Source organism: Arvicola amphibius, chromosome 9 (assembly GCF_903992535.2).
Source record: "Arvicola amphibius chromosome 9, mArvAmp1.2, whole genome shotgun sequence".
NCBI classification, from domain to species: domain Eukaryota; kingdom Metazoa; phylum Chordata; class Mammalia; order Rodentia; family Cricetidae; genus Arvicola; species Arvicola amphibius.
Window position 1 is genome coordinate 42,072,144 of NC_052055.2, and position 13,428 is coordinate 42,085,571.

Here is a 13,428-nt window from a genome sequence, read left to right on the forward strand (position 1 = left end):
ATTATGTTTGCTTTAGAGTGTGTGTGTGCGCGTATGTGGTGTATGAACATGTGTGCATGTGTGTGTGCCCATATGTTTACCTGTGCATACATGTGCAGGCCAGAGGTCACTAGTGAGTATCTTCCTCATTTACTCTCCATCTTAATTATTTAAAAAAAAATGTTTATGTCTTAAATTATGTGAGTGCAGTGCCCAAGGTAGACAGAAGAGGGCATCAGAGCCCAGAGAGCTGGAGTTACAGGCCTTCTGATATGGTCTGGGAACTGAACCCAGGTCCCTTGCAAGAGCAGTTCATGCTCTTAGTCGCTGAGCCATCAGTCTCTCACTGAATGGGAAGTTCACTGTTAGCTAGACGGACTGGCCTGCAAGTCCTCGTCTCTCACCCTGCTTCCCACGCTGGGTTCACAGGCACGTGTTGCCGAGTTTGGTGTTTACATGGCTGCTGGGAATATGAAATCCTCAAGCTTGCTCAGAAAGAGCTTCATACTGAGCCACCTCCCCACCCTTCTTTGGTTTTACTTTTGAGACTGGGGTGTGTGCATGCGATCTCAGTACGTAGCCCAAACTGGCTTTGGATTCCTGACTCTCCTGCCTCTGCCTCCCAGACACATCAGTAGTCACCCCTGTGCAGACCTACAATGAAAAGGAACAAGCTGGACAAAGAAATAGAAGACATACAGTGTGACAAGAAAAGCAGCACCAGGAAAGGTGGCGTTAGAGCCGAGTCCTGAGCTCAAGGGAATAAAAAGTTTAAAGAAAAGGCGGGTGCTAAATGGAATAAAGAGGGCGGTGACCTCAGGGCAAGACCCAACCCAGCTAAGATTCCAACAGTGAAAAGGAATTAAAGGAAGCACAGGCAGGGAAGGGAGCCATCAACAACTAAAAGCCAATACAAATGTTACTGATCAGAGGGCCAAGTTTCAGGCCCAGCAAGTAGAATTTGGCAGCATCATCCATGGTTCTGGCTTTAGAGCCAAAAAATACAAGAAAGGGATTGTGGAATCTGGTGGGGTGGGCTAAGGGAAGGTGCTTGAGGCCAGGCATGTGGCAGGGGGTGTGCCCGTGTATGGAGACCCACAGAGGCCATTGTGTGAAGCTGTGAAGACCTGGATCACCCTGGAGACCCCAAGATATTGGAGATGCCAGAGCCATGGGATACCTGCCAAGAGCGCTGCTAATGGAGCAGAACCGGCCCAAGAAAGATAAGTGTGCTGCATTCAACAAAGCTGGATGGAGTTGGAGTTTTGAAGAACAATTTGACATCAGACATGGAGATGCAGAGTTTAGAGTTTGCCCAGCTGGTCCAGTATTTCCTTACTATGCTCCCTTTCCTCTGTTTTGGAATGGCGATGTATGTTATGTGCTGTTGTATGTGATCTACTTTTCAAATCTGATTTTTACAGATTACACTTAGGAGATTGCCTGGAGTCTCAGAAGAGACGTTGGACTTTGGATTTTCAAGCAGTCTTGAGATTATGAAAGACTGGGGACTTGTGAAGATGAACTAAATGCATTTTTTGCATTATGGTGTGGCTGCGAGCCTAGGGAGTCCAGGGAATGGGATGTGGTGGCTTGAATAAGAATGTCTCCCAAGGTCACCAGGGAGTGGAACTGTTTGAAAGGATTCGGAGGAATAAGAGGTGTGGCCTTGGTGGAGGAAGTGAGTTGTTTCAAAAGCCCACACCAGGCCCTGTCTCACTCTCTGCTTGTGGATTGGGATGTAGCTCTCAGCTGCTGCTCCAGCACCATGCTCCCCACCATGACAATAATGGACTAAGCCTCTGGAACTGTAAGCAAGCCCCCAATTAAATGGTTTCTCCTATAAGAGCTGCCTTGGTCATGGTGTCTCCTCATAGCAATAAAATAATGACTAATGTATGCATAATAATATTTCCCTCAGAGTTTGTGTTTAGGACAGACTGCCTCCTATGAGCACGTGGTTCATTTCTCTTGAGAAGCAGACCCTGACCTGACCCTCCATGGGCACAGCAGTTAAGAGTTTGTTCTCTGAATACATCGGCTCTGACTCTAGTGATGTCATACTTATTCAAAATGTGCTTATAAGACCCTAATACAAGGGAGATGATGTTCTGTGGGCGCTCACACGAGGGTGTGAGCTCTCCATGGGAGGACCTCCTGAGCTGTGAATGGGTCCTGTTTGGAAAGGAGAAGGGAGGCTCCAGGCAAAGGCGGGGAGGGTCAGAGGGCAGTGGGAAGGTGCTAGGGGTCCCTAAGAAGCTTGGACTCTTCTTTGATGGACTTGGGGAGCCTTCAGGTAGATGGGCTGGAAAAGGGGTGTAGATACAAATGGGGCTCCCTAGGTGCGGTTGTATTCCAGCAAGGCCTTGGTGCGGAAACCCAAGTGTGCCTACTTCCTGGCCTGTTCTCTCAGGGTTGGTTGCATATTGAAGGTCAAAGATTCTTGGCCAGGGTTCCCCAACCTTCCTAATTGCTGTGAGCCCTTTCCTTTAATATAGTTCCTCATGTTGTGGTGACCCCCAACCATTAAAGTTATTTCATTGCTACTTCATAACTGTAATTTTGCTGCTGTTATGAATGCAATTTAAAATCTGCTGTGTAGGATATCTGGATATGTGACCCCTGTGAAAGGGCTCTTTGACTCCCCCCAAAGGGGTTGTGACCCACCCATTGAGAACCACTGCCCTTAGCCCTCCATAGAGCTTGGTAAACTGATGGCGAAACAAATCCCTTGGGGCTCCTGACCGGCTTGCGTCTAGAAAAGATGGGCCAGCATGTTTATCCAGGGGAGTAAGGCCTGGCCTAGGGGAGGCTGTGGCCAGCCTTGACCCAGTGAGTAGGCCAGGTCGGTTGCTGGTACCTCTTGGCACCCTTCTTACCAGGACCTCTGACCTCAGGGCCTCAACTTCTGCGACACTGAACTGTATTTACAGGCAGAGGCTGCCAGTTTAATAATCAAAGAGCTGCCTGCTCTGCAATTAGAGGGGTCTTGTGGGAAGAAAAGAGCCAGACCCTGACAGAATAGTCAGGTTAGAACTGAGGCCCGGATGCTTTTCATATGTTTTCTCCCCAAGTTGGTTCTCCAGGGTACCTGCCTCCTTCCCAGTGGACCTGCTCAGCAAGGTCTCATGCACTTAAGTTCCCTCTCCTAATGAACCAACTCCCTGTTTGTCTTGGGAAATAAGTTGTCCAGCGTGTCACCAGTAATTTCCCCAGAATCTCCTTGATTTCCCTTCTCCTGGGATGCCTGCATCCTAGAGGCTACTGGGCTGTCCTGTGACTCTTGGCACTTAGTCCAGTCAGATCCACAGATCCACAGTTATCCTTGTCCCAGCAGAAGCCAAACCTCTGCTGTGGGAAAGCATCGTGATGTATGATGCCTTCCACTAGAAGGCAGTATGTGCCCTTCAGAATGAGCTGCCGGCAGGAGGAAGGCATGGATGGGAGGGGAGAGTGGGTGGCTTCCCTCTGGGTCTTAGTTTCCCGTAAATAAATTTTTAGATTAGGTCTCACTGTGCAGCCCAGGCTAGACTCAATCTCACTTTCATGTCCAGCTGGAACTGGGGCATGCACCACCATGCCTGGCTCTTCTCATTTAGGAAGGGGCTAAGGAGGCAGGGTTAGAGTGCAGGGTTCTTAAGTCATGACAGACAGGTAGGCAAGAACAGGCGCCAAGTTCTGGAGAATTCTGTATCCTGAGCTAACCAGTTTGAATGTTTTTTTCTCTCCTGGGAGTCTGAAAGAATCTGGAAGGCAGGAGGGGCATTGACCATAAGGCTGACTGTGAGTGGCACTTGGGGCCCGTGGGTGCTCACCTTGGCACGTCCGCTCGTCTGTCAGCAGCTTGTGGCCCTTCTGGCAGCTGCACTCAAAGCTGCCCACGGTGTTCCGGCAGAAGTGGTCGCAGCCTCCGTTGTTCACCGAGCACTCGTTGACGTCTGAGGGGTTTGGGGGAGGGGAGCAGGCTCAGGTGCCATAGTGGAGCTGGCCTGGGGAAGGGGTAGTGCCGTCCTGCCTTCTTGGCCTTGACCCGCCTGCTGCTCATTGCCTAGGGCTGTGCCTCTGGTCCCCCCAGTTGAGCACAGGTGTGAAGAACTTGGGTAAATCACTCAACCCTGGTTCCACAAGGTCCCTAGCTTCCCCTGTGATTGGTTGCCCTCGTTTTAGGGTTCAGGGATCAACAGAGGCAGTGATGCTTCCCATGTCCCCTTTACCCAAACATTCTGGAAAGAGTGGGGGCTGCAGCAATGCTGCCTCAGGGGACATGGGGCGAGCTGTCTGCCCCCATCCCAGGATGACAATAAAAAGGGTCCCACGATATAGGACAGACACCATGAGGATGACACAAAATCATATCTCCAAGGTGCCGGGGCTTAGTGGGTGTGTCAGTACGCTTGAGAAGCCACTGCCACTGCTTGCTGCCTACTGGGGAGTCTGTGTGGTGGAGGAAGTGCCTAGGTGGTGAGGCTTCCTCCGGTGAGGTGAGTGAGGTCTGACCCTGCCCCACTTCCCTGTCTGTCAGCTTGACCTGTCTTTGTTTCAGCGGTTAGTGAGTACCTGACAGATCCCTGAGCCCACCCCATGCCATTTATGATGCCCCTCACCCCATGCCTCTCATGAGCAAGCTTGCCAGTTGGCCTCGGGTCACATTTTCCAGCGATAGAGAGCTTTCTCCTCCAGAGTGTGGGGCTTCTGGCTAACACTTCAAGAATGTCTGTCCACCTCTGTGAGCCCCTCCATTCATCTCCTGCTCACCTGAACCCTGGTGCTACCCAGAGTTGAACTCTTGACCCTCCCACAAAGAGTGTCTCAGGCCTTTGGAACGTCCCTATTGTCCCTTCCTCACCTGAGTCTGTCAGTGAAGGGGCTGCCACAGGGTCGGAATGAGAAAGAGTTCAGGCTGGTGTAGCCAGCTCCACGGAGGTGGTGGGAAAGGTGCTCTCTCTCCAGCACAGGATCTAGTAGGGGGCTCTTGGCCTCACATGGCTCTCAACCTCCAATGAGTGTCCAGCGTGCAACTTCTTTTTCTCTCACCTCTCCTTTCCACCCTGTGCCCCCCTCCCTGCTATGGCAACTCGTACCACCTTCCATGGGATGTCTGTCAAGTGTGCCGAGGCCTCTGGCTTCCCAGGATAAAGGCCTGGATTCCTACAGCTCTTCCCTCTGCAGCTGGGGCTGGCCTCAGCTGCTCACTTCTCCCTGCTGAGCCTCTGCAAGGCTTTGCCCACCACACACTCCTAGAGAAGCTGGCCTGTCATGGATCCTGTTCTTGGGGACATGAGAGAGCCTGAGGACAGCAGAGGTAAGCCCCCAGGGCCGGGGACTTCCTGAGAATGTTTACAAAGTGAAGAGATGAACCTGTGGTCGTGAATAGTCCAAGACAGTAGGGGGAGCTGAGGGCAGAGGCTCTGGGTCCAGGTTGATGTGTATAGGGGAGTCCTAGTGGGGGTAAGCCACAGGAATGCACACATCACCCTCCCTCTTCCTTCTACTATTCCATGGGCACCACCTGGCCACCTGTGGGGCCTATGAGTGAGGGTTTTCAGGTGGGTGCAGAGGGAAGCCATGTGCTGGTCTGGGCTGGCTTGCAAGTCAGGTGAGGATACCTTCTTTCCCACTTTGATGAAAGTTCTGGCAGGTGGCCTTCTTGGCCCAGGGCATGTGGGAGGAGCAGAAAGAACAGGCAGTGGGTGGGGGCTCTCCCAGGCTGTTCTGGGAGATGGTGGAAGAGGGGTTTCAGTATCAGAAGCAATGATGCCATCTGATAGAAAGTGGTACTGTACCAAACAGGGTGCCTAGGGTTGGCAGCCTAGAGCAGAGCTAAGTCTGGGGTAAACTCCCAGGCCCTCGGCCCCCATGCTTAGGCAAATGCTTCACCTTCTCACCTGCTTCTACCTGCTCTGCTACCCCTAGCTGGCCCAGAGCTCTCTGCTCTGGGTTTCCCAACTGTCACCGCCCCCTTGTAGCCACCTGTCTTGCCTGATGATGACTTCTGGGATTTCAGAAAACACCGAACCTTTGAAGTCATCCCTTTGATATTGTCCCCTGGACCCTCGCCAAGATCAGAGTGTGCACCTGACTAGTGAACTAGAACCCCAGGGCAGGCCCTCGGGCTCACTAGGAATCCCCTCTTAGCTTGTGCTGTCCAGGTCCCTGAGCCCTGCTGGGAACTCCCTAGCCCACAGTCAAGAACTCCACAAATCCCACCCCTGGGGTCTGTGGTTGACACCTGGCTTCTGGGACTTGAAGATGTCATGATGGCCACGTTAGACACTTACACACGAATCCCCACCCTTTCGATGCTAGTAGCGTCTATAGGGCAAGCTCAACTCTGCTTTCTCCCCTGCCGTGGTCACCTGGCCCAAGCAAAGTCACCAGAAGCCTTGATGATCCTCTAGATTCTACCCAGAGGCCAGAGGCCAGAGGCCAGGCAGTGCCATGGAGCCATCTCAAAATGACAACCTGGACCTCTGCCCACCCTACCTAACCTTGACTGGGGCCTGACCACATTCCCTTGAGTGCTATCAGCCCCCTATGCTGGTGAAGGTCACTGTTCCCTCCCCCCACCTTCCACCTGCAGCTCGTAAGGACTTCATGTATGGGCAAGATGCTCGTGTTATTTCTACAGTAGAGATTGACTGTACCCCTGTACCCCTCCTCCCAGCACCTGAGCCCAGCAGGAGCCAGAGCACCTCAGTGTGTGGTGTGTTACATGAGTGTGTTGGCCCACTCCAGAAGTCAGGAGGGAGCAAGGGCCCCAAGGAGCGACTCATGATTATGAGGAGGTGTTGTTCAAAGGGCTGGGTAAAGACGGACCAGCCTGGTTAAAGGGCCCAAACCATATCCACTTCCCCCATGAGAGGAGCCATGGGAAGCCAAGGATTGGGAGCTCCAGCCAATGGGCCTAAGGCTATGCTATCTTCTTCACAACTATCTCCCCCAAATGGAGTACAGAACACAACATGGTGTGGGCTACTAGCATGGGGTGGGGCAGCGGCCTCTCCTCGCAGACCACATGGCCCTTGCTGGCAGGATAAGTTGGCTCCCAGAGGTGAGCAGCTGGTCTCTATTTCTCTGTTCTTGACCACCCTGGGCTCCTCACAGGAACAGAGCTCTACACAGCCCTCATGTCGAGGGTCAGCCTATGCATCAGAGGGTACAGCAAAGCCCGGATCAACCCTCTGCTAGCCTGGGGTACCATAATCATATGGCTGGCTTACTGTGGCATCATGGGCTCTGAGGGAAACAGTGGGAGCTTCACCCCGCCTTCTCTTTTGCGTAGCTGCAAGGCAGACTTACCTTCCGCCTCAGCCATCTTCAGTCTCACCTCCAGACTCCTCAATTTCTATGCCAAATAAAGTCCCTTTGCCTTTGGTTGAGGTCCCCTTATACATTTGTGGTAATGACACACCAAGATGCATGCCCTGTACCAAGATGTCCCTACCAGCGGGACACTAAAGGCCGTACAACTGAAGGCCAGGGGTCGGGCCACACACCATACCCCTATTCCTAGAGCTGAAGGTCCAGAATGCTCTGCTGTGGTTTCTGTCAGTTCTGAATCCACAGGCAAATTCTAATGCATCAGGACCTTCCTGACCCAGGACACCACAGGTGTGCCACAGTACACAAGAGTCCCTGCTGGGGACTCTTCTTGTTCTTATCATCTCTGACAATCACTCCTGTGGCTGCCAACTGCCTTCATCCCTCTGCCCTCCAGCCTGGTTAACAGGGCCCAGATGTAGGACCATATGGACATTCTGGGGCCGGGCAGGGCGGTACCAACGCAGCCCGTGTGCTGACCTTTGCACGTCTTCCCATCCGGCTGCAGCGTGAATCCGACTGGGCAGCTGCAGCGCACACCCGTGGCAGTGTCTTTGCACGTCCGGTCACAGCCTCCGTTGTTCACTGCACATGTCTCTGGGGAGTGGAGGGAGAGGGAGGGGACGGAGGACAAGAGTTGCTCAGTTTTCCCCGGAACCAGCTACCATCTTTTCCCATCAGTAACAGCAGGGATCTAGGTTCAAGTTTCATCTGCTGGGATACTTCCTGAGCCAGTATTGTTCCCAAAGAAATGTCTGCAAACAACTTAGGGCTGTTCTTGGGTAAAGATGACTCACAATGGGGGGGGGGGGGGGGGGGGAGGGAGGCTCGCTCTTAGGATCGGTGCTGAGACCAGCCTAGCAACTACTGTGTGGTGGTTCTAAATCTTTGCCCTGCTTGGGTTCAGACGCCCAGTCCTTTTGGTGGCTGTCAGAAGGCATGGGGGCTCCTAAGCCCAGCCTGGTGTGAAATGGCTTTCCGGCCTGGCCATAGGACTGCACACCGTCCATCAAGCCGGGGACCTTCCCAGCCTCACATCTGTTCTCGCTGAACCATTTGCCAAAGCGTCTGGTTTTCGTCCGCTTGAAGCCTGCCTAGTGCTTTTTTTCCCCTCCTTCTGCAAAATTCAAAGGGGCCAGAGTGGCTGGGGGCATAATGGAGGTCACCGGAGCTGCTGTGGGGTGAGAGTGAGCCTCTGCAGGCCCACAGGAGACGGGCAGAGCTGGCTCTCCAGGACGTGGTGGCTCGCCCGCCACTCTCCCAGACCTCACCTGGTTTTCTTCATGAGCACCTGGAAAGCTTGCTTTGTGGGAAACAGCACCCGTGGGAGTGGGCTTCTCTGACCCTTTACTGTGGGGGCGGGAGAGCACCACTGAGTGCCCATCTCCACGACCCGCATTACCCTCATGCCTCTACCTCGCTTCGCCTGATGCCTGGCTATGTCTGCTTCCTCGGAAGGTTCTCACTCAATTCTGAAAATGGCCTGGGTCTTCTCTGCAAAGACTTTGGGAAGGAGCCTGAGTGAAGGGATGAAGGGAGACTCTTGGGTACCACGTGGCTAACTCCATCAGATCCATGGTATCTTGCCTTTGAACTTGGCCCCAGAGAGGGTACGGGTGCCAGGAGAGGACAGAAGCCTAATATCCTTGTGTGCATGCAAGCACAAGTGGGTTGTGTCTGCTAGGTTGCAGTGGTGCGCGTCACTATCTGCAGAGGCTAGCCAGTGCCAAGGACAGCTTCTTTCTCAAGGCCAGCATCACTACTAGCCACGACCATCCTGGAGAAGCTGTGGTTGCCACTAAAAGCAGACATCCTTCTCCCAACACTCCTCTTGGCTAGCTTCTCTGAGATTCAGGCTAGCACCTCCAGCCAGGAATGGGAAGTTTCTGTGAGTGGGTTTCTCTGTGGTGTTCACAATCTATTTCCTTATCCTTCATGGTCCAAGCCCTCTCTCCAACGCACGCCTCTGAATTCCAGGCATAGAGAAGACCAATCTTCCTCACACTTAGGCAGGTGGGCCCCTATGCCAGCACGGACCGGTTCTAACTGGTTTGTAGCCTATGTGTACCCTCTCATCTCCACACAGATGCATTCAGTGGGGCAGGATGGTAAGGTAGAAGGCAGTCCCTCACCTGGGGAGTGAGGAGACGAGCCCCCCCCCACCCCAGGGCTAAGGTGAAGATCAAATAAGCTCTCCACTTTAAAGTCATGAGGCCCAGGTGCGGACCTGGGTGGTGCTCACCTAATGTTTCCTTTTCTGGGGTTAAACCAGAGGGGGAATCCTGCCACCCACCCCAGCTGAGAGCCTGCCAGCCTTTCATGTGGGACAGCCCTCTAGAGAGGAGCAGAAACGCTACCTGTCTCTGAAGTGTGGGTAATTACAGCTCAATGACGGGGGACTGTGGGGGAGGGGGGCAAGTGATAACAGCTGGAGCTGGGTGGGCCCTGGACCTCTCTGATGGTAGGGGTGGGGTTTAGGCATTAGGAACTGTGCTCTTGGGAACCAAACCTAACCGTTTGTGATTCCTCCTTTCCCTTTGACAGGACTTGGAATTTAACTAAGGAGGCCTTGGGGACCTGCTGGCCCCATCTGCTCATTGGGTGGACTGAGGCTAAGATGAGGAGCTGGGTTCTGGCATAGTGGTCACCCATTCTTTCACCCCCACTGCAAGTCATTCTCTCCCATGCCAGGCTAAAAGTCCTCCTTGCTTTGTCCCAGCCAACGGCTGATGCACCAGCTTCAGGCTCTGAGTCCCCAGTGACCAGGAAGGCCTCTGTGTCTGTTCTTGGGGGCCAGCCCCCGAGTCCACAGCACCTCATTACAATGATCACGAGACCAGCCCCGCCCCCCGTGTCTCACATCCCTGCCTTCTCAGTTCTTGAACCTCACTTCCTGAATGCACAGCCTAGGCCCAGATGCACAGGCCTAGTGGCAGCGGTGACTGGCATCTGCTTGGCTGGACTAAACTGAACACACAGCTCCCTGGGCACACGGTTCTACGTAATGTCCTTTATCCTGCCTCTGCCAGACCAGTTCCAGGGGCTTGTACAGTCACACATGTGGCTAGACACTACTCCCAACTGTCCTTGTTTTCCCTAGCCAGGGAGCTCCCTACTCTAGGAATGCTTTTCTATTCAGTCCATTGAGTCTGAGCCTCTCCCCCACCTCCCTTGGGACCTGGTCAAACTGCTTCCTCATAGTTCGCAACTGCTGGCTCTATCTTTACTGTGGCCATGCTGTCACTGTCCTATGATGTCACAGCCCGCCTTGTTCTAAGCAGCTCTTAGGAGACCATTCCCTAAGAAGTTTGGTGCCCAGCCTGGCCTCCATGGGCCCTCTGCCCTCCTGTTGGACAAAGAAATCACTTCTGCTTTCCCCACCTCAGCCATATTGCTCTGGGTGAGGGGTACTACAAAATGTAATACGTGCAGAACCCAGAAGGTGCCCTGTGGGGCACTGGCTGGCAGGGTGAGACTGAGCATCCTGTCTCTAGAATAATTTCCAACCAGAAGCCCCTGGGTACTGCTGACGGCTTCATCAGCAGTGGAGGACTGCACAGCTCTCATCTCCAGGGACCTTGCAAACAGCCTTACCTCTGCCTCCCGAGACAGGAGGCCGCCTAGATCTGATGGTTGGCCACTACTGTCTCAGAGAAACTTGGAAAGTATTCCTCTTTCCAGTGGGTGGTAGATGAGGTCTGGAGCCTGTAGCAGGCTATTCCAGGGGTTGGGCTCCTCTGTTTCTCACCACCCTAGTGGCCTTCTCGGGTGCCCATCCCAGTCCCTGAGCTGGGGATGGTGTACAAGCCAGCCCGGGGAAGGCCTGGGTCTGTCCACCAGAACTGTGAGGCTGATGCTGGAGTTTAAGGGAAAGAGGGCTTTCTCAAGGGTCAGAGTCAAGTCCATTTGTGATCCTGTGAGTTCCATCTCTCTCTGTGCCCTGGCTCCAGCTGAGAACTACAGGGCTCTTCCTAATGGCTGCCCCATCTCTCCTGCAAGAAAACCACCCTCCAGAGGCACCCTCTCTTCCACTACTCTAAGAAGAGCGCACAACAGTTCAAAACAAACAAACAAACGAAAACAAACCTGTCCCTTTCGCAGACAGAACTAAGGCTCTGAAGGAGTTTGTTTGGGTGGGAACAAACTCACCCCACTTGTGGCTCAGTGAGAAGTAATGAGGGGGCCTGTGTTAAAAAATGATTTAGGATTTCCAGATCATATAACCATCCAAGGAGCTGGCATGCTCACACAGCCATGCGAACAGGACTAGTCCAGGAGTGGGGCTTTGATGACCGGTTCCCAGGGTGTCTCAGTGAGGAAGCAGGGTGATGGCCCCAGGCAGGTAGAAGTCTGTACCCATGGTGCCATGATTCTGCAAAGGCAGAAGACCTGCTGTCTGGGAGCAGCCCCTGTGCAGGCTCTGCAGGCTGGCACCACCATTGATCAGCATGTTCCCTGAAGGACAGTCTTACCCAAGTGAGGATCAGCTTGAACTGGGCAGTCAGACTGGTTCCATGTGCCCATGGACCGTGTAAGCATGGGAAGCCCCTTTGTACATGGAGACTGGACCCTTATCTGCTCAGAGACGGACTATTTACCATGTGGTGTTTGAATGGCCTAGAAACAAGGGCCAGAGGTGTGCTTAACAGGCTGGTCTATAATTGTGACTGCTTTACTCTTGGTGCCAAGTTTCAGACCTCGGCACATGGAGTCCAGGGTGCCCTGTCCATGGCTGAATCATGTAATAATCCTTTCCTGAGAGATCGGAGGGATGACTCAGACATTAAGAGCACTGGCTGATCTTCCAGAGAACCTGGATTCAATTCCCAGTACCCACATGGCAGCTCACAACTGTCTGTAACTCTGGTTCCAGGGTATATGGCACCCTGACACAGGCATACATGTAAGCAAAACACCAATGCACATACAATAGAAATAATAAAAATAACCCTTTCTGAGTGACTCTAAGCTGGACAGATGTACTTGGAACCCAACCCTGGTCTCATAGACACCCCAATCTGGTGGGTAGTGTAGAGGCCCTAAAAACAGTTCTTTGGCAATGAGGGAAGAGCCACAGAGACAACTAACAGGAGTCAGATGCTTCCTAGGGGAGATGAAGCTGGGGTAATGAGAGCAACCCAGGGTTTAGGCCCAAACAAGAGGCAGCTGGCCAGAGCACTATAACAACTTAACAAAAGAGCTGGGGAAGCCCACTGGCCCATATGCCAGACTTTGCTCCTGCAGACTGGGGGCTTTTAGGCAGAGACCTGACTCCTCTCTCTAGAATGCTGGTTCCTATTTGTATGTGCCTGGCCTCACTGAGGGCCCCAAACCTAGCATCTGCCTTATCCCTTGAAGACAGGACCCTGATAGGAAGCTGCCCCAAGCCCTGGTGGCATCTGTATAGGCCTCAGTCAGGGTGGGCCCATCTGCCTTTCGGCCTCTAGAACTGGCTGAAGCAGCTGTGAAGGAGTCGGCCACTGGCCCTCTCCATCTCTATACTGACTGACCTCTGACCCTCTCCCCTCAGCTCACTGCTGACCCTGCCCCAGCTCCCATCACTCTGGTCTCTTCTCTTCTGTCTCCACTGAGGACATCTCAAGTTCAGCTGTCATTGGTATCACGTGGACAGCTTTGGATCTGTCATTATGCTGGGCTTAATGAGCAAGGTCTCTCTGTTGTCCTGTCACTTAGCAGGGAGCTGCACAGTGCATGCATGGGGTGGGGCAAGGCACAGGGAAAGACTCCGCACAATGAAATGGGGAATTTGGAAAGGCTAGGACTGGGTCCCCAGGGGAAGCAGGAAAGAAGGCTGCCCATTTAGTGCCGGTACTGCTCAGGACTGAGGCCGGCAGGCCCCTGTAGCCATATTGCTCAAAGGGTCCAGCAGACCTCAGAGGCAGTCATGGTGCTCCCTGGACTCTCTTCCTAACACAGCCTGGTGGTGGTGAGGGCCGTGAGGCTCTTGTTGATAGTGGCCTGGCTGTGCAGGTCCCATCCTTCAGACCCTAGTGAGACAAACTCCTATTAGAGGGACTGTATTCTAGAGTCCTGAGGGCTCTTGACTCTAGGGATTGTGGGAGTGCCAGGGAAGAGCTGCATGCACCTGAAAGGGTTAGGATGCTTACA

At 53.3% G+C, this 13,428-nt stretch overlaps 1 protein-coding gene across 3 annotated transcripts in view; it reads right to left on the minus strand.

Moving 5' to 3' along the window:
• Nucleotides 1-13,428, minus strand: part of Scube1 (signal peptide, CUB domain and EGF like domain containing 1) — a 117,357-nt gene that overhangs the window by 22,588 nt on the left and 81,341 nt on the right. For all 3 annotated transcript variants that reach the window (XM_038342917.1, XM_038342916.1, XM_038342915.1), the window contains 2 exons: nt 7,780-7,896; nt 3,795-3,917 (listed from right to left, as the gene is read on the minus strand). In XM_038342917.1, coding sequence (XP_038198845.1) covers nt 3,795-3,917; nt 7,780-7,896 — 240 coding nt within the window. The remainder of the gene's footprint in view (nt 1-3,794; nt 3,918-7,779; nt 7,897-13,428) is intronic.